The following is a 17964-nucleotide window of genomic DNA, read 5'->3' as shown; positions in this document are numbered from 1 at the left end:
GATCCCTTGGGATAATATAGGAAATATTTCCGCACCGGTCCTCAGAGCCAGTGAAGCAAAACGATGCCTATTCGCTTAAACTATTTTGTTCTTCTTGTTTTCGCCATTCAAAACCTATGTGCTCTTTAATCTGAAGGTTAGGAAGCTCGGGGGTGGGGGGTGGGGGGAGTACGACTGCTTACAAAGTTCAGCTTTGTTGGCGAGAGCTCATTTAGCATCGCTTCTCATGCCTTTTGCATTTATAAACACACATGACTTTATCAAGATAATTGAGATGAAGTTCATTGTAAAAAATGCTTTGTTTAAAGAGCAACCATTAAAATGGAGGACCCGTAAATATTTACGAGCAGTTCGGTTAATTCAAGATTAAGGAGAGAGCTGAGAGACCTGGTGTTTAATGTTTTTTACCTCTGTAAAAAAAAAAAAAAAAGGAAAGAGCATGCAATGCCAGGAAAAGGTGTTGCATTGCTTCCCATCCATTGTCGAGAAGATACCTATAATTCTTTTAAAACAGGAAGAACCGTGGTATAATAAAACCATTGAGATGGCTAGACGTCTGGACCTAATGAGTTTACGATATGCTATGGCGCTTTTCTTTGAAACCACCTTATTTTGATGTTTGTGTTTGTTAGAGAGGGGAAAAAAGCCAAAAAATGCAGACAAACCAGGTCTTAACATCTTGGACTATAAATTTCAATATGTCAGCGTTGGGCGAAGGCAACAGACTCAAAAAAGACGCGAAGGTCACGAAACTGAGAGATTTTACAAAGTTCATTGATTTGTTGAAACGCATTTTATTGGATATTCTACTGCCATGAATCCTACGGTGTTAGCCTCCATGTTTTCGAAAGTAACCATGGCGGGGGTTGATCCACCGCTAACAACGCGTAAACAACACTTTATTTTGATGATTATAGCAGGGAGTCTGGTAAGAAACTGTCACCAAGCCCACCCCATCTCTTTTTAATATTTTATCTCAGGCAGATTACATATTTTCTTTTTCCCCCTTTGTTTACTTATTTATAGCCTTGTGTGCGTTTATTTCAAAATGGCAGAAAGAAAACCAAACGTCTCGAACGACGAAACGCAGTCCTTCCATGGAAATTTCTTTTAGTGTCAAACTGAACAATAATTTAACTCCTACTCGTTGGTTGTGTTAATACATGTTTGCACATATGCACAGTCGCGTGCACACGCACACGCATTATACCGAATAATTCACAGGCATGTGTGATGAAGGGGGGGGTGGTGAGCAAAGATCCATCCTTACTTTCGTTTACATAAATCAATCCATAAATACATAAACGCATGGGCAAACAAAATAACATGTTCAAGACAAAAACGCATAACTCTGTAACTACCACACATGGTGTAATATGTGGGGAAACATGATGGAAAACGTGACAGCAGCGGTCTTCAAAGCTTAGGCGTCTTTCCTGGCTGCCATGTGTAACGGAGGCAGATTCTTTGTATACAGTTAATTATAGCACTGGAAAAAATATAAAAGAGAGTCACCGAAAATGGTACTGTATCTCCGTCCGGAAAAAAACCCCACAAACAAACAAAAAATCATCAAAAACCCAAAAACAGTCCAAAAAACCCCCACCAACCCAAAACCAGAAAGCAAAGGAAGAGCCGCTTATCACCGAGCGCCCCGCCGGAGGAGTGCAGAACCGCGCCGGCGTCCCGAAGTGGCACCGGGGCCTTGCGGAGCTGTTTGGGTTTCTGGCGGAACCCCCGGCCCGCGGCGGGGTTGGGAGAGCAGCGGCAGCGCGGAGCGGGAGGGCGCTGCCTGCCGCTGCCACCGGGCACCGCCAGAGGGCGCCCGCGCTCCACTCTAGCGCCGGGGCCGCGCCCCGCTCTCCGCGCCCCGCGCAGCGCTCTCCGCGGCCCCGGCTGGGGGAAGCCGCGGTTTCGCTGCAGATACCGCAGACCCACGCGGGTCGCGGTGCTGGCCCGCGGGACTGGCGCCCCAGAAGGATGAGCATGCAGTGGGGCCAGAGACACCGGCACGGGTGCGGGAAGAATCCGCTGCACTTCCGCGCCCTTCCGCAGGGTGAGGCGGTGTTTCTCTGCCGCTTCTCCCGCCCTGCCTGGCATGGCCTCCTGCCTTCCCGATGCTCTCTTGCGATGGGCTTTTTGCTCCTGTCCTCGTAGCACCGAAAATCCCTGTGCCCCTCCCGGGCCTCTTCCGCACCCCCGCCTGGCCCCGGGCTGCGCGGGGCTCCCTTAGCCTCCGCTGGCTTCCCAAAGGCTTTTCGCCCCCAGCCGCGGGCCCCTTGACGGAGGTTTCGCTGGGGTCCCAGGGCCCGACCGGGCTCTCATCTGTGAGGTAGCCGAGCTGGTCACCTAGACAAAGCAAGCTAATTGGCGTGGAGGCAAGGGTGGTGGTGGTGGGAGCGAGATGAGATGGGGAAGGAGCCTGCAATGCCTTTTATGTAACCACAAATATTTTTTGTCAATTCACACCAGACGGTCATACGTGGCTGTGGCGGGGCCCAATTTTCACCTACATTTTTCGTCTCTCTTCAAAATAGGGCGGACTCAAGCTCCTGGGGGTGTCTATCCGAAAAGTTGTTGAAAGAAGCAGGGAAGAGAGGACTGGAGATGACACCTCTCAGAGCGCGGCGAGCGGGGCCCACGCAGGCAGTCGGGCCGCTCTCGCCCCGCGGGGGCGGCCGGCCCGAGGAGCCGGGGCAGCGCCGAGCCTGCCGGGCAGTGCCTTCCTTCCTTCCTTCTGGAGAACAGGGGTCGCTTATTTCGGACCGCGTCCCCGAGCCGTGCTTAACCGCTCACCCATACATTATTTTTTTTTTTTCTCCTTCTCTCTGCCTCGGTAATGACGTCCACTAAGGGTGAAATGATGGAAAGTATATTCATAGGCATGATTCCCATTAAGTATCAATTAACCTGGAGCCTCAGCCATGCGTGCACAGCGTCAAGGGTACATGTGCGTCTCATTTCCCAGTGCTCTGCTCGCCTGCAAGGAAATGACTCGGAGGGCCCGCTGGTAAGGGGGCCCGGTCACTGCACGCTGCCGCCCTTTGGACCCCCTCAACTGCCATCTCTGACACTCCCGACTCCCTGCGCCGGGCATCGGCTCACTCGGCGGGCCCCTGCCCTTCCCGGCCGGCGGTGGAGTGTTTAGCCGCGCTTCAGTGTTTAGCCGTGGCCCTGAGGCCCAGGCAGCACAGTCTGGGCGGGCTGCGTGGTGTCGCCCCGGGCAGCGCGCCCGCGGTTATCGTGCGGTATCTGCGCGGCCGCCTCGCCCCTGCGTGATTTCGGCGGCTCCTGGCGAGCGCGCACCGGCGGGGAGAGCGGGGCCGTCGCGGCTGGGGTGGATCCGGGCAGGGCTGGGCCGGGTTTTTTTTCTTGCTTGAGGAGCGGCACATGTAAACTGAAGCCAAAAGTCCCCCCTGAGCTCATGAGCGTGTGTGTGTGTGCGCGCGCGGGCTGCTGTGTGCCTAATAGGAAATAGTAAAAGCAGTGAGGCAGGTCATTTTGGGAGCGATTATATTCCAGCCCTGGTCACCACATACACGGAGAGCAGGAGCGAGGAGCGCACGGGCGAGCGGCGACGGCGACATGAGGGCGGCGTAGAGGCACCGGCGGCGGCGGCAGCGGCGGGAGCAGCGCCCCGTGCCCGCGCCCCCGCCCGTCACTGCCCCCTCCCCGATGAGCTCCTACTTTGTCAACCCGCTGTACTCCAAGTACAAGGCGGCGGCGGCGGCGGCGGCGGCGGCGGCGGCGGGGGAGCCGATCAATCCCCCGTACTACGACTGTCACTTCGCGCCCGACGTGAGCGGCCGCCACGCCGCCGCCGCCGCCGCTGCTGCCGCCGCCTTGCTCTACGGGAACGGCGCGGCTGCCGCCGGCTTCCAGCACGCCGCGCACGGCGGGGTGGGGGGCGGCGGCGGCGCGGCCGCGGACTTTTACCACCCGGCCGGGGGGAGCCCCACGGCCGCCTACCAGCCTCCTCCTCCTCCCCCCGCCGCGCCTCCGCCTCCTGCCCCCTGCAGCGGGGTTACCTGTCACGGGGAGCCCGCTAAATTTTACGGATACGATAACTTACAGAGACAGCAGATTTTTACGACACAGCAAGAGGCCGAGCTGGTACAATATCCTGACTGTAAATCGTCCAGTGCTAATATTGGCGAGGAACCAGACCACTTAAATCAGAGCTCGTCTCCTGCTCAAATGTTTCCCTGGATGAGACCACAAGGTTGGACGCAGTCAAAAATTTGCTTCCATCTCACGTCTGAATTTGAAACTTTCTTTACCTCCTCCCGCTTCTTTCCCGCTGCCTCTCGCTCCCTGCCTCTGCCTCCTCCTCTCTCTGCCTCTCTCCCCGCGATTCCTACCACCGCGGTGGCTTGCGATAATAAAGCGATACAGCAAGCAAACAGAAACCTTTGCAGAAGGCGGCTGCCACCCCACGAGTGGCCTTAAAGTCGCCTCTTGGACACAGGGGTGCAGCCGACACTCTCGCCCGGCACTCGCCGCCGCTGCCTGAAGGGGAAGGATGCGGGGCTGTGGGGTGCCGGCTGCCAGATAATAAAATTGGCCTCGTAAAACTCGGAGCCGTAAACCCCGATGCAGGGAGAGAGCTGAGGGGCTTCGTGCGTCTGCTATCGCTGTTTTTCCCTCATTCATGTGTACGCCTCTAGACTCATTCGTGCCCTGCGCTTTATCTCCCCTGCGTTTCTGTGGGACATCTCGAGAGAGAGTTCCAGACAGACCCGAGTCCCCACTCCCTGCCTGCTCCTTGTTTTGAACGACCACACCAACCTTCAAACCCCTATGTTTTTGTTTTAAACAGCAGCGCCGGGTAGGAGGAGAGGAAGACAAACATACAGCCGATTCCAGACTCTAGAGCTGGAAAAGGAGTTCCTCTTTAACCCCTATCTGACCAGGAAGAGGAGAATCGAGGTGTCCCACGCACTAGGACTCACCGAAAGGCAGGTAAAGATCTGGTTTCAGAACAGGAGGATGAAATGGAAAAAAGAGAACAACAAGGACAAATTCCCTACTTCCAGACCGGAGGGAAAGGAAGGGGAAGCCAAAAAGGAAGCACATGATCTCGAAGAAGACAGAGCTGAAGGCCAGACGAATTAAATTTGGCCCTTAAAGCCTTTGTGAAAGGCTATCAAAAATAACCAGCGCCATAGACAGACATCTCGGCCCGTCCCCCCTGTACGTGGTCCTGTCACGGGACGAGTGACCCCGTGTCCCCCGCTTGACATTTCTCTGCCTCGGGTCCTTCAGTTGCTTGTGGTTTTGTTTTTAAACGTATCTGGAGCAATCTCTAGTTTTAACAGTTAATCTACTTATTTTGGAAATTTGATACAGAGTTTGTAGCAGTACATTTCTAATTATATATATAAATTTTTTTTCAATCTTAAAAGACGGTGATTGCAAGAAACGACATAAAGTTCATAATACTAAATACCAATAATCAAGACATTTAAGAAGGCTTTATTAGTCAAGACAAGTGCACTTGTACGTTTTCAATTCTTATTCTTATCTTATATTGAATAAATTAAATAAATTTAATAAAGAAAAGATCTTAGAAATATATTTCACCTTTTGCTATTGATATTTGATTAAAATAAACCCAATTTATTTTAAAAAATGAATAGGCTTCCTGATATCCTTTTTGCAATCCACTCCTTCACTAACCTTCAGAGCATCTGCGGGTCTGGACTAGCTCTCCCCTGCGCCTTTCCCCCGTCCTTCCTCCGATGCTGCGTATTTCTGGGTCTGGGAATGGTACATTGGATACAAAAACTGGTTTTCGTTTCCTTCACCTGCACACCTTGCCACTGCTACCGACACTTCGGGGGCCGCCAGCCACAGGCTCTGCGGAGCCCTGGTCGAAGCAGTAGCCAGAGGGGATGCGGCCCCAGCTGCGGGCTGAGCCCACGCTGCAGCTGGGCCCTGGGAGCCCCCTCGACGTGTGCGCCTCGGCCTTGCCTTCGCCTTTTTCTGTGCCCGATCCCGGGGCTGCGGGGTAGCAGGGCAGGGGGGGCGCTGCTGGCGAACGCGGCCCTTTACTCCGAGAAACAGTCCGCTCCCAGATCGGCTGGGGGCAGAGGGGACCGGAGCGCAAGCCGAGCTCCTACGGGCCCCGAGGGCCGTGTGCGTGGCTTCCACCTCGCCATGCAAACAGCTGCAAAAGCAGGCCTACCGTCCCGCGCGGATGGCGGTCAAACAGAGAAATGCAATTTTTTTTTTGTGGCCTTGCGTAGGACTGTAATGATCTGTGATCCCAAACCACACATAAACGGGAATTTAAAAAAAAAAAGGCTTTTTCCTCTCAAAAATTTATTATCGCACGGTTTGGATGCGTTTCCCAGCGTAGGCTACAGCCGTTGAGGGCAGACCCTGCCACACAGTTCCCCGCAGCCACGGGAAGAGAAGTCTGTTCTCATCAGTAAAACGGTTTAATTTATCTCCCCCTCTTCCCTCCCTCCCCTTTCTCCCGTTCCGCGGCGGGGTCCCGCAGACTGCAGTATCTGAGAGGACCGCCGAGAGCAGTCCTTTTTAGGAACAACAGACAGAGGGCTGAGGTATGAGGTATAAATCCCTACCAAAATTTCTGCGTCATTTTTTCCCTACTGCCTCACGCCCTCGTGAGGGATGATTCCGTGAAGGGAACCGCAGTGACGCGCCAGCCGCTGCGACAAACACGACAAATTTATATTATCCGCCCGATAAACGAGCGTGCTCCCGATAGAGCAGGGACCGAGCCGGGGCCCCACTGGGAAACTCACATCCAGGGGCCTGGGGAGGTGCCGGGCGCCGGCGGCCGCTGTGCCCGGCCAGCGCTGGGGCTGTTCTCCGCACCCACCGCTCCGCTCACGGGAACGGACCCGGCACGGCGGGTCGTCCCTGGGGTCGGGATTTGTACAGCGAGTTTTGTTTATTTCGTTTCCCTTCCTCTTCCCCCCACACCGCCACCGAGCCGGGCACTTCTGCAAAGCGCCAGCTCTAGAGGGAGGCAAAAGCAAGCGGAGCTATTGTTCTCGGTTTATTTTAGTCGCCTAGTTGGTAAAAGGTTGCAAACGAGGGGAAACTTCAGCAAAGAGGTGAAGTAAACATTTTACTGTACTGATTTGCATAAATACATCCGTACCCCTAGTGTACAGGAAGGATGTGGGGCTGGTGGTGGCGCGGTTAAGGAAACTCACTCGCCTGACGTGTAAAAAACCCTCGCTTTTCAAAATAATACCGTTGCCAGGTCTCCGGTCAGGGAAAAAGCCGCCTTCTTCTGCTGCGCTTGCGGCCGAGGCTGGACGCAGCGGAGTCCCGGCCGGCCCTGCCGCGGGGAAACCGCGCTGCTGCCGCCCGCTGCGCGCCCGGGCTGTCGGCGGGGGAATCGGTAATACCTGAACGGAGCATTGCCTAGGCTAATATTTGTCCGCGAAAGAACTGCTGCCGTGGTTGGTTTTAATTTCCAGACAAAGAGAACGAAATTAAATTATTCCTGGAGAAGTTTCCGTTAGCGTCGTTCTCCCTGGGCCGACTGGGAACGCAGCCACGCAGGCTAAAACTGACTTCGTTATGCACACATCGTTTGTGAAGGCCTAGTGGTAAATGGGATCGTCCCTGCCTTATTTATTAAGAAAAACAAAAAATCACTGTAGTTTTTAAGGTATTTCCCCTCACAGCCCGGCAGCTGAATCCCTTCTTCTTTCGTACTTGGATTCTTGCTAAGAAAAAGAAAAGGGAGACAGAAATTGGCCCGGCCGCTCGGTAAGACTCCGGTAAAATCTAAGCCGTCGAGCTCCGGAGAAGGCAGCGGTATTTTGGCAGGGAAAAGCCGTGGCTGAGCCGTCCGCGGTGACAGCGGCAGCGAGAGGCCGCCCGCGACGGCCGCAGCGCGGAGGTACCGCGCCTTTGGTTTCCGTGGAATTCTCCGTTCCCACGTCGAGAAGCTCTGCGCACCATGGGTACTGCAGAGCCACCGCGAAAGGTGCCGGTGCCTCTGCCGAGGGACACGCTGTACGGGTGTGATATTCGCGGGTGTGCAACTACCTGAAGCAGCGTGTTAAAAAGATGCTACATCTTTAGGACTGTTTATTTTTGTTAGCTCTATTTTCGAGGCAGGTACAATCAGCACAGAGGCACTGATGGATGGCTCTGCCTCTTCCCAGAAACAAAAATTGAGCAAGAACCACCCACAATATTCCGGCTCCAAGCCGAGCATTCCCTGTGGACACGGGGCCGATTTTAGTCTTTTCGAGTACTTTCTAAGAATCACATTTTCCCTATTGGTGCCCCAGTTCCGAGCGCCCCCGAGAAGGTTTTAGCAGGGGCGGAGGCAGCCCCTACCGGCGAGGCTGCGGGCAGCCTGGGCGCGACGACAGCACCCGGCGCAACCTGTGGCAACCACACATTTCGGGGTGGGGAACCAGTTCGGACTATTTTTAGGTCGGCGACGGCTTCGACTTCAGCAGTGGGCGCTCAAGGAAATGTGTTTTTTTCTAGGGCCTGGCGGAGCGGGGGCGGGGGAAATGCGGGCAAAACCCCCTTTCGCAGGGGTAAGGACACGGAGCCACCGCCACAGAGCGGTACCCCCCCACTTTGTGCTTTAGCGCGGCCGCTGCGCGGGTATTCGCCCCGCGCTCAGCTCCCCGCGCGGATCTCCCGCGCCCGGCCGCGCCTGCGGGGCCCTGCCACCGCGCCCGGGGCGCTCAGGCCGCGGGCAGGCGGGACCGAGGACTCAGTAAAAGCGCAGCGCGCAGGCGAAAGAAACATGGCGCTGGGAAGCAGTATGTGCAAAATCCGCAAGGAATTGCAGTAAATTCCTTTTTGTTTGAAGAAAATTTACAACTTGGTAATAGACCTTTTTATGACCTATTTGGGCTCGTCATTGGCTGCGGCTGGTCATGTGCAGGCAGCGAGCGCTTTCATGGCCTTTTCCTGATTTCCCTGGCGAATTTCCCCCTGCATTCTGCCTTCAGAGGGACTCAGCCCCTCTTTTCCTAACCTTTGTCTAGGCTGAGGTGTATGGCAGTCGCCCTCATGTTTGTGTCCCAGTCCCCAAAACCCGCGGTCGGTCTCGCCGTCGCTGCGCTGACACTTCCCCGGCCCCGCGCCGCCTCCTCTCCCGCTCCCGCGGAGGGATGCGCGGAGCCCCTCACCCGCCGATGCACCGCCTCCAGCCCCCCGCTCCCCTCTCGCCGCTTGTTGCCCACGCTGCCGCTGTCTCCTCCGACACACGGATTGCTACGCGGGCGCAAAATGGATTACAGCGACCCTCCCGGGCTCCTCCGCAGGCGAGCAGTACCGCGAACCGGTAAGCATTCAACTCCCCTCGGGCTGGCCGCCGGTTCTCCGCGGCCGCGCACCGTTCCGCACAGCGGCACGGCATAGACTCCCCTGTCCTCCTGCCCTGTTTGGTCACCTGTCTCTCGGAGCTCCTTATTCTTGCTATTATTTCCATTATTACGGTTGCTGTTATTGCTATTGTAATTTTCGTTGTTATTATTATCGATAAGAATTGTGAGCATGCTGCGGGGTGCGGCGCAGCGGTTGCGCAGTGTGGGGCGGAAAAGCGCTGCGGCCGCAATGGTGCGGCGATTCGCGACCCTCCGCGCCGAGGGGCGGAAGGCTGGAGCGCAGTGCGCACAGGCAGTTCTCTTATTGCGGGATTTCTTCCAATAAAAGGCCTTTTTCTGGGTAGTTTTGACCCTGCCAGACTGAAGAGCGGAGTGGTGATGCTGCGGTTTATTTTCCCCACGGCGGAAGGGCGCTCGCATAACTTTAAAGCTTAACAGGTGTTTTCACAGGAGAATCGGGGTCAGTGCTCCCGTGGGGGCGGAGGGCGCGGGGCGGTCCCACCAAGCCGGTCGGGCCGGGAGCTGTGCCCGGGGCCAGCCTTGGAAGTCCCCGCCCGCCCCGCCGGGACGGTTCACGACATCTTTCTCCCTCTGTACCGTGGATGAACCAGGGCTGCGACTCCGACCGGCTTGGCGGGAGGCACACGGGCCGGGCTCGGTAGCGGGCAGGCGGCCCCAGCCCCGGGCTCCTCCTCGCCGAGCAGCGCGGGGGCGGGCTGCACGGAGCCACGGCCCGGAGCGCATCCCGCAGCACGGCTACACACCCACGTGGAAATCATGGAGGGCAAATCGGGGACGAGTTATCAAAAAATAACGCCCAAACCCCAGGTTTATTTTGAAATATGTAGAGGAGATAGAACAGTCACGCAAAGTTTATCTGCGTTACTTATACATGTATCTCCATATCTGCGTTACCTATATATGTATACATACATATCTACCCCTCTACTTCTCCCTGTAGAATATATATTCTTTTGAAGTATATTATTTTGAATATATATATTTTGCACATCTCCTCTTCATTTTCAAAATGTTAATGCACAAGAGAAAAAGCACTGCCTGGTATTTGGTGTTTACATGGTTGTTCAGTGATGGAAACGCACTGTGCCATTGCACTGCAGGAATTTAGCAAATCGCCATTTACCTCAAAAGCAGCCACTAATTTAACGGTAAAGCTAAATGCCCGATTAAAGGATATCCACTGAGGGTGGAAAGGTGTGGGACGTGCCCCAGGTACATATTTTGAAGCCGCATGAGAAATTCTTCTTTAATCCATCCACATTCAACTCCCCAGCCTGCTAAGACCGAGCCCAGCTACCGTAAGCGCTAGGATGCCTTTCCCTCCTGCTTTGGCTCTTTGCATTAGCCGACCGCTCTGTGCTGCTGAAGGATTTGGGGATTATTTGGGAGGAATCGTTTTCAGCATAGCAACAGCCTTCAAGAATAACTTGGAAAGTATGTATTGCGTTAGGTTTCGCTCTCAGAATCCCTCCTAGGTGACACGGTAATTATAGCTGCTTGGCTATAAATCTTTCCAAAAACTTCGAAAAATTTCGTCCTTGAGCTGTTTTGAAATTATTTGTAGCCTGGGGGAAAGAAGAAAACAAAAGCAGGATGTTCTAACGAATTGTAATGTGCATGTGTGTGTCTGCGGGTCCATATGCTGACACATACGCATACACATATGCATTTATGATCGTACTGGTTTATGTGGGCGTTCGGCTTTATTTCCTCCTAAACGGCTTCCTTCCTCCCTCGCTTATTCTCTTTATTTTTTCTTTATTTTTTCTTTATTTTCTTTCACTAACATCGAAGCACACATAGGTATGTGTAGGCTCTTAAATATATCTATGTGTTTGTGAGTATTCATAACAAACTCTATATGTGTGTGTATATATATATTGCACATATGAGGACTGTATTTTTGTATATATTTATACACATATATAGCGTGAGTGCCTGTATGTGTGTAGATGTGTTGGTGTGCTGTGATTTTCGGATTACGGAATTCGTATTCACATTTCTCACACCTGCTTCGTTTCCCGACGTGTTCGACAGGATTTATGACTGATCTCATTTTTTTTGTTGGAAGGAAACAGCCGATCCCTAGCCTTTACTGACGCACGGGCAGTAAAAGAACACCACCGCAAAATAACCAGCAGGAAATGGCAGCCTGCGCTCCCGGGCCGTGCCCAGGTACTGCTGGCGCCGGCTGCCCTTTGGGCACTCAGGTTGGGCTCCCGCTTAGCTGCTGCAAATTGCCTGGAGAAGTGCAGCCTCTGCTCCCCGAGTCTGGCAGGGGTTTGGTGCAAGGAGGGGAGGAGATGTGAACTGCGGACCCGGGAAACCCGATAAGACTGAGCAAAGAAATACACGTTGGTTTTGCGCTCTTAAGAGCGCAAATTCTGCCGATACATTAATTTCCCAATAATGTTTCTCTTTGCCCAAACAAATATCATTCTCACGGGGTGTTTTATGAGCGTTGAGGGCAGAAAAAAAAAATCAGAACAAAGACAGTATTTCACCCCTCGGTTGGCAGGCAGCTGTTAAAGGTATTTACGGCTCTACTGCAGTGCGGCAGTCAATGCTGCTGGAGCGAGAAAGGAAAAAACAGGAAGCGAAAGGAAAAGATGAGGCACAATAAAGATTGCAGCAGGTCGCGGGGGCCGGGCGGGACGCTGAGGAAGAGTCTCTGCCAGAGACAAGAGGCAATAAAAGCGCAATTCAGCGGCAGCAGGCTCTGCCCAAACCCAGCACTCGCCTCCCATCACCCGCGGGGGAGGGGGCGGCGAGGGCGGAGAAGCAGCTTGCGTCGCCCACACAGCGCCCCATGCCGGGGGTGACACAAGCTGGACCCCGCGAGGATGCGGGGGCGGCGGGGGGCAGCCCAGCCGCCAGCCCGGGCCCGCCGTCGAGGCCCGGCTCCGCCGCCTGTGCCCGCGGGTGGGCGCCGGCCCGACCGCCTGGGCCGGGGTCACCTGCCTGCGACTCGCACCCTCGGGGCGGCCGGGCTGGGTCGGGGCGCGGAGCGCAGCGGCCACCGGGGGCGCGGCAGGCCCTGGCCGCCGCCACCAGCCATTTTGTCTCCACGGCCTCTTCCAGGAGAAGGCGCTGTAGGACAAGCCTGGCCGCTCTCCCAGCCTGGGCAAGGGGCTCGCCGCCCCCCGCCTCGGGCCCCAGACCCGGCCGCCCGCTTGCCCATGGAAGTGGCCCACCGCCACCCTTCTCGGGCGTCCCCGGAGCCCTGCCCAGCTGGGCCCCAGTTGTCCCACTACCTCCAACGCCGCGGCCTCTCGTCCACGGGCCCCTGCGCGCACCCGTGCGCGCCCCTCTGCACTCCCTGCCTTCCCCACAGTGCCGGCGGGGCTCACCTTGGGTGCCCCGCCGTCCTCCGGGTCACCGGCCCTCACTTTGATGTCGGGCAGCCACCGCTTCCTTCCCTGCCGCTTTGATGTGGGTGCCAGAGCACCGAGGCGGCTCGCACCCTCCTCCCTGACGGCTCCCTTCCCCCGGGCAGAGTCCCCGGCCCCCGCATATCCCCCTGCAAGCCGTGGCCCGGCAGATTTCCCTGCCTCCGCCTCACCTGTTGCCTTCAGGCTTCATCTTCCCCAGCCGTGCCCGGGCATGACCCCGGTGGCCTCTGGTGCCCCCTGGCCGTGCCTGCCCCAGCTAGACGCTCCCACGGCCCTCGGCCTCAACTCCCCCCTCCGTGCTCCTCGCCCTCTTCCCCCGCGGACCCGGGCTGCCGATGCCCCCGTTTGATGTCGAGGCGCGGTCGCTGCCGCCCTGCCCACTCCGGAGCTCTGCTGCCGCCGGATCTGCCCGCGGGCGCGGGGTGCTGCGGGCAGGGGCCTTTGCATGCCCACATCCTGCTCGGGGAGGGCATGGGAGGTGAGGTGACTGTTGAAAAGTCGGGGTTATGATAAAAGCAAAGAGGGCTAATGGGTTGGACGCTATCAAGGTGCTCGATAGTTCTTCAAAGGTAGACATGGAGCCTGTCATTTTCTTGTGGTGTGGGTAGGATGCTGATCGTCATGTTTGCCAAGTAGCATCAAGAGTGACAGTGGTTTGCACATGAGATTCAATTTCCCTAATCCTTTTATCGCAACAATTACCAGAGGAAACCGATTGTTACTGGGTTACTTCATTCCACATCTTATCAATCTCCAGATTGTCAGGCTCAAATATGAGCACTTGCATAAAAGCCTGGAGAATGAACTGGCCAGAGCTTCAAAGTCAACTTGCACATCTGCATTTTAGAGTAGGAAATGTGAAAATCCTCCTAATTCCCTCTTCAAAATCTCAGGGCTAGAATTACTCAGATGCAGAAACATAATCCTTGCCCCTAGATCACAGAGAGTTGTATCTCACTCATCAACTCCTCAATATCCCACAACCTGGCCTTTCCCAGTCCCATCCTCCTGGACACGGTTACCCAAAGCACATGCCCGACCCGGGCCTCTGCTCCCGCCCCGTTTGCCAGGGGTTGGCGCTTCGGCCGGCCGCTCGCCATGCTGCCTGCCTCGCCACGGCTCCTCTCCTCCCCCACTCGAGGGACGGTACCCTTATCCCCAAACCGTGGGCTTCTCTTGCCTACGAGAAGCACTAAGAAGCGATTGCAGACGCGCAGGGAGGGACGTGATACTCCCTGTTCCGGCACGGGGGCTGGAACCCTCCTGTTGCACCCGCCCACAGGGCCCCTGCTGCCCTGGACCGGACCTCCCTCCTACCCAGTACCGGCTGCCAGGTCCGAGGCAAAGGCATTTGATTCTGCAATGTGGTTCCTGTCGTTCCAGGCTGTTTTTCCCACATTTTGTTGCACTTTCCTGCTGCGGCTTTGCCCCACCTTCTCAGGGGACCGGCACCCTGGCTTCTTGCAGCTGTCTGTCGCTGAAGCAGTTCCAGAGGCCATTGAGGACGGGGTTTTTGTGTGCGGGGGTGGCTCGGAGGCTGCCACGGAGCCTGGTGCAGCGCCTGCCGTGCCGACGTCCGGGTGCCTGAGCAGGGCGCGGGATACAGCCCCGTAGAGGGCTTCCCTTCCCTGACCAGGGCTCGGAGCACGGGCCGTGCTCCTCCTGAAAGCGACCCACGAGTCAGCCCCACGCAGGGCAGCCCACCCCTCTCCCGGGAGCCCCTGGCCATATCCCCCGGGCGCTCATCGCCCACCCCAATAACGTTGCTGAAATATCACCTCACGCACTGACCCTGACATCTGTCCTAGGTGGGCGGGTGCACAGGGCGAAAGAGCTATTCCCCAGCTTAGGCCATTGATAAAGCAAGAAGGTGATACCATGTGATTTAAGCGTTTACACAGAGGAAGGAAAATAGAGGAACGCAAAATAACCCGTGTCGGAAAAAAGGAGCAGGAAAGGAGCTCAGGGCGCTTCTTGCTCTCTGGAGAAAAACAAATGGATCAACTGTGATTGGAGCCACCTGAAGAGTATGGCGAGAGCTAAGCTGCCCCTTTTAGGCAATTTTAAGCTTGTATAGCCAGATTGTGTGGGAAATGGCCAAGTAAGAGCAGACCAGGAGCTACCTAACTCTGGCGTTAGACACGCACCACTCAGCTGGTGACAGTCGGTGCCACTACCCAGCGACGAGCTGAAGTTGGATCGTTTTTCAGAGCAGAGCCCCTGCGCGGAGGCGCATCCGGACCCGCGGAGCCGAGGGAGCGGCCGGTCTGCACTGTCCACGGCCGGTCCCCAATGGGGCGGACGCGGTTCCCTGCTCTCTGAAGAAGGTACAAGCTCCTCCTTGAAGGCACCAGGAGCTGCTGGCGGCTTCGACTTCCTCATCTCAGCTATGATAGATTGGGAGCTGCTGCCTGGGTTCCTTTATGCTGTGTGACTGCCAGGGACATTTGACTTCCTGTGCTCGAGCTCCTTGAAATTCTCATTTGCTAACTCACACCCTGCTCCCTTTACACCAGGACTGTTTTATTGTTTTATAACCCTCCTTACATTTCCAGTCCTCAAAGATCTCATTGTGGCAGGCTTCACACTTTCTGCTTTTCCACAGCCCCGCGCCCTTGCTGTTTCCAGCAGTTTGGTCGCTTGCAGAAGTCCTTCGGGTGCCTGGTGAGCCCGCAGCTCCTGGCACAGACCATCTGAGCAACAGCTCAGGAGGTGAATGAGTCGGAACCATTTCCCAGGGACGCCTGACGAAAACGCCATAAGCATCCAGGGAAGGGAGAGGGGGACCTTCCTCTCTCCGAAGCAGCTCTGGGTTTTCTCCTGACGATGGGCTTCTCTGTCCCCTAGGAGATACAATGTAAAGTTTGAACGGGTACCCACAGCGAAATGCACTCGGCTCCTTTCTCAAGAGCAATTTGGGAGCACTAAGTTGCCTCTCAGCAGCTTTTCCTACAACACGCTCCTCAAAAAGGCTGGCATAACGCCGAGGAACTGACCTTCCGCCCACTCCCGCTATCCCAGCCCAGTCCCGTTTTATAGGACAGATTCAGCGAACCTTTATTTAGCGAATAAAAGTTTAAAGCCGAAGGTTATTTATGGTTCCATAGAGATAGGTCCTGAGTGGCTATTTAGAAGCACGTGATTCCAATAAACTTTGTTTTATGGCTTGAGAGTTGACAAGCCAAAATATAATTCCCACCATAAATTAGTTTAAGAGCATACAAGTGCAGATGCTTTCGTTCCTGGAAGCAGTAATCGGGAAAGTGTTAGCAGGGAACCGTCTGCGGGAATGCGGCCGTGCAGGCACCTCTGCTCCCGGGTCCCCCCGGCCGGGGGGCGAGCGCGCAGTAAGTCCGCAACCAGCCTCCCCACCGCCGCGCTCCGCTCCCTCTGTGCCCCTGGAGACTCCGTGGGAGTGGGGAAGCAGAGCTGCGCCGCCCGGCCATGCGGACCGGCTTTGCGGGGAAAGGGGACAGGTAGAGCTCAGGTGGCCAGGGCAGGGCCGGGATCAGCGGGCTGTTCCCCGGCTGAGATTTCTAAATTTAGTGGGACATCTTATCTGAAGCTAAACTTTTTTTTTTTTTTTTTTTTTTTTACTAAATATGTATATGTAAAGGATATAAAAGAAAAAAACCCAAGAATGATAAGGGAGTGTTTAGTGCCAAAATGCTGCTATTCCACTGTCCCCGCAAGTTCTGAATGCTATCCAGAGTGGGAGACTAAAAAAAAATAATTTTTTTTTTTTTTGCAAAACCAGACTTGCGAAGCTCTATCTTGTGAACTCTTGATATCCAGGCAATTGCTCTGGGTGTAATACAATAACTCTCCAATATATGGTAGGAAGGCAACAGAAGAGGTGAAAAACCGCTTACAGAAAAGAAATCCCAAATATTGGTATTTTTACTTTTAAATGTACGATGTGTTTCAGGAGCACTAGACTTTGCGTGGTGTTTTTTTTCTTTTATTTTTTCCCCTAAAGTGATCTTTTAATGTATTTATTAAATGATTTGAAGGAAAGCTCAAGTCAAATCTACCCTTCTCTAATGCAAACAAAGATGCGTGACTCGTGGTTACTGTTAGGTTAATTAGGTGATCTTAAAGGAGACCTATTTTAGAGTAATCCGAGATTTATTCTTACAAAATTGTAGTTCTTTCTGTGCTCAGCATGGATGCTGCATGACATATTGTGACATTTTATGGGTTACAATTTAGAAAAGGTGATCTGAATATTTCCTTCGTAAGTGACTGGACTACCACAGAACAACGAAAAAAAAAAAAAGGCTTTTGTTATCCTTTTTTTTCCATCGGTGAAAGAGGGAGGTCTGACTTTTAATCCTTCTAGAAATTATCCGGTATAAAATCTAAACTATGAATATTGAAAGTGAAAGATCACACCCCAGACACAGGGAAAGCATGTGTTCATAAAAAACTGTCTGAACGCAACGTGGTCCTCATTTGGAAGGGGCTTCCACCCCACCACTCTGCTGCTCACAGGATTTACCACCAGCTCCTCTCCGCCTTCATCTATCAAACGTGGTCTGTAGCTGTTCTCCAGAAATATCACCCGTATGTGGAATACAACAGTAACAAACGTTTTTATTGCAACAGGTTCGGCAGCATGGAAGGACATCCATGGTAAGTAGCCTCTTATTTCTTGTAGCGTTTGTAATGCTTGAAAATCCTGTTTCTTCCCTTCAGATTGGAAGAATTAAAACTGATGTATCCCTGCTACCAAAAAAAAACCCCGAAAAAATACTATGTCAGCACGTGAAGGTTCTTGTGAAGTCGGTTTGTGGTACCGTGTCATAATCCTGGCTCGCGTTAAAATTGAAGGTGCAGCCTCCGGAGGGTTTATTGTAGGGCTGTACAGGTGTTCTCCTGCTCTTAAGCACTCTGAAGCAATTAGCAACGTTTCCATTTTAAGTCGGCGGGACTGTACAGCGCCTCCCCGTGCAGAGCCCGGACGGATCACGTTGTGTCCCAGCGCCTCACAACGCTGGCTACCCCCCCTCTTTCTCCAGGCGGGATTCAAAGCAGAGTCGTGCCTGCTGTCTAACGTTAACCTCGTTTGGCAGAGCCTGGAGAACGGGCGAGAGAGGCGGCTGCAGCCGGGTCGTGCGGGGCGGTAGAGCTGATCCTATGCTACTAGGGCTCTCCGAGCAAGGGAGATTCAAACGTGGATTTAAATGCTGTGTGGGCACGTGGGG

At 54.4% G+C, this 17964-nt stretch overlaps 1 protein-coding gene across 2 annotated transcripts; it reads left to right on the top strand.

Annotated features, from left to right (window-relative positions):
• Positions 1–3675: 3675 nt before the first annotated feature.
• Positions 3676–5404, top strand: HOXD8 (homeobox D8). 2 transcript variants are annotated; one of them, XM_065637338.1, is made up of 2 exons: positions 3676–4222; positions 4823–5404. In XM_065637338.1, the coding sequence occupies exons 1-2, from the start codon at positions 3676–3678 to the stop codon at positions 5113–5115; spliced, it is 840 nt and encodes a 279-aa protein (XP_065493410.1). In that variant the 3' UTR covers positions 5116–5404. The 2 variants fall into 2 exon arrangements, with proteins under 2 accessions (XP_065493410.1, XP_065493409.1); XM_065637337.1 differs by having other exon boundaries at positions 4820–5404.
• The last annotated feature ends 12560 nt before the right edge of the window (positions 5405–17964 follow it).

The sequence above is a fragment of the Caloenas nicobarica genome, chromosome 6, assembly GCF_036013445.1.
Source record: "Caloenas nicobarica isolate bCalNic1 chromosome 6, bCalNic1.hap1, whole genome shotgun sequence".
Taxonomy (NCBI): domain Eukaryota; kingdom Metazoa; phylum Chordata; class Aves; order Columbiformes; family Columbidae; genus Caloenas; species Caloenas nicobarica.
Note: the sequence above shows the minus strand (reverse complement) of the source record. Positions and strands in the feature narration are given on the sequence as shown.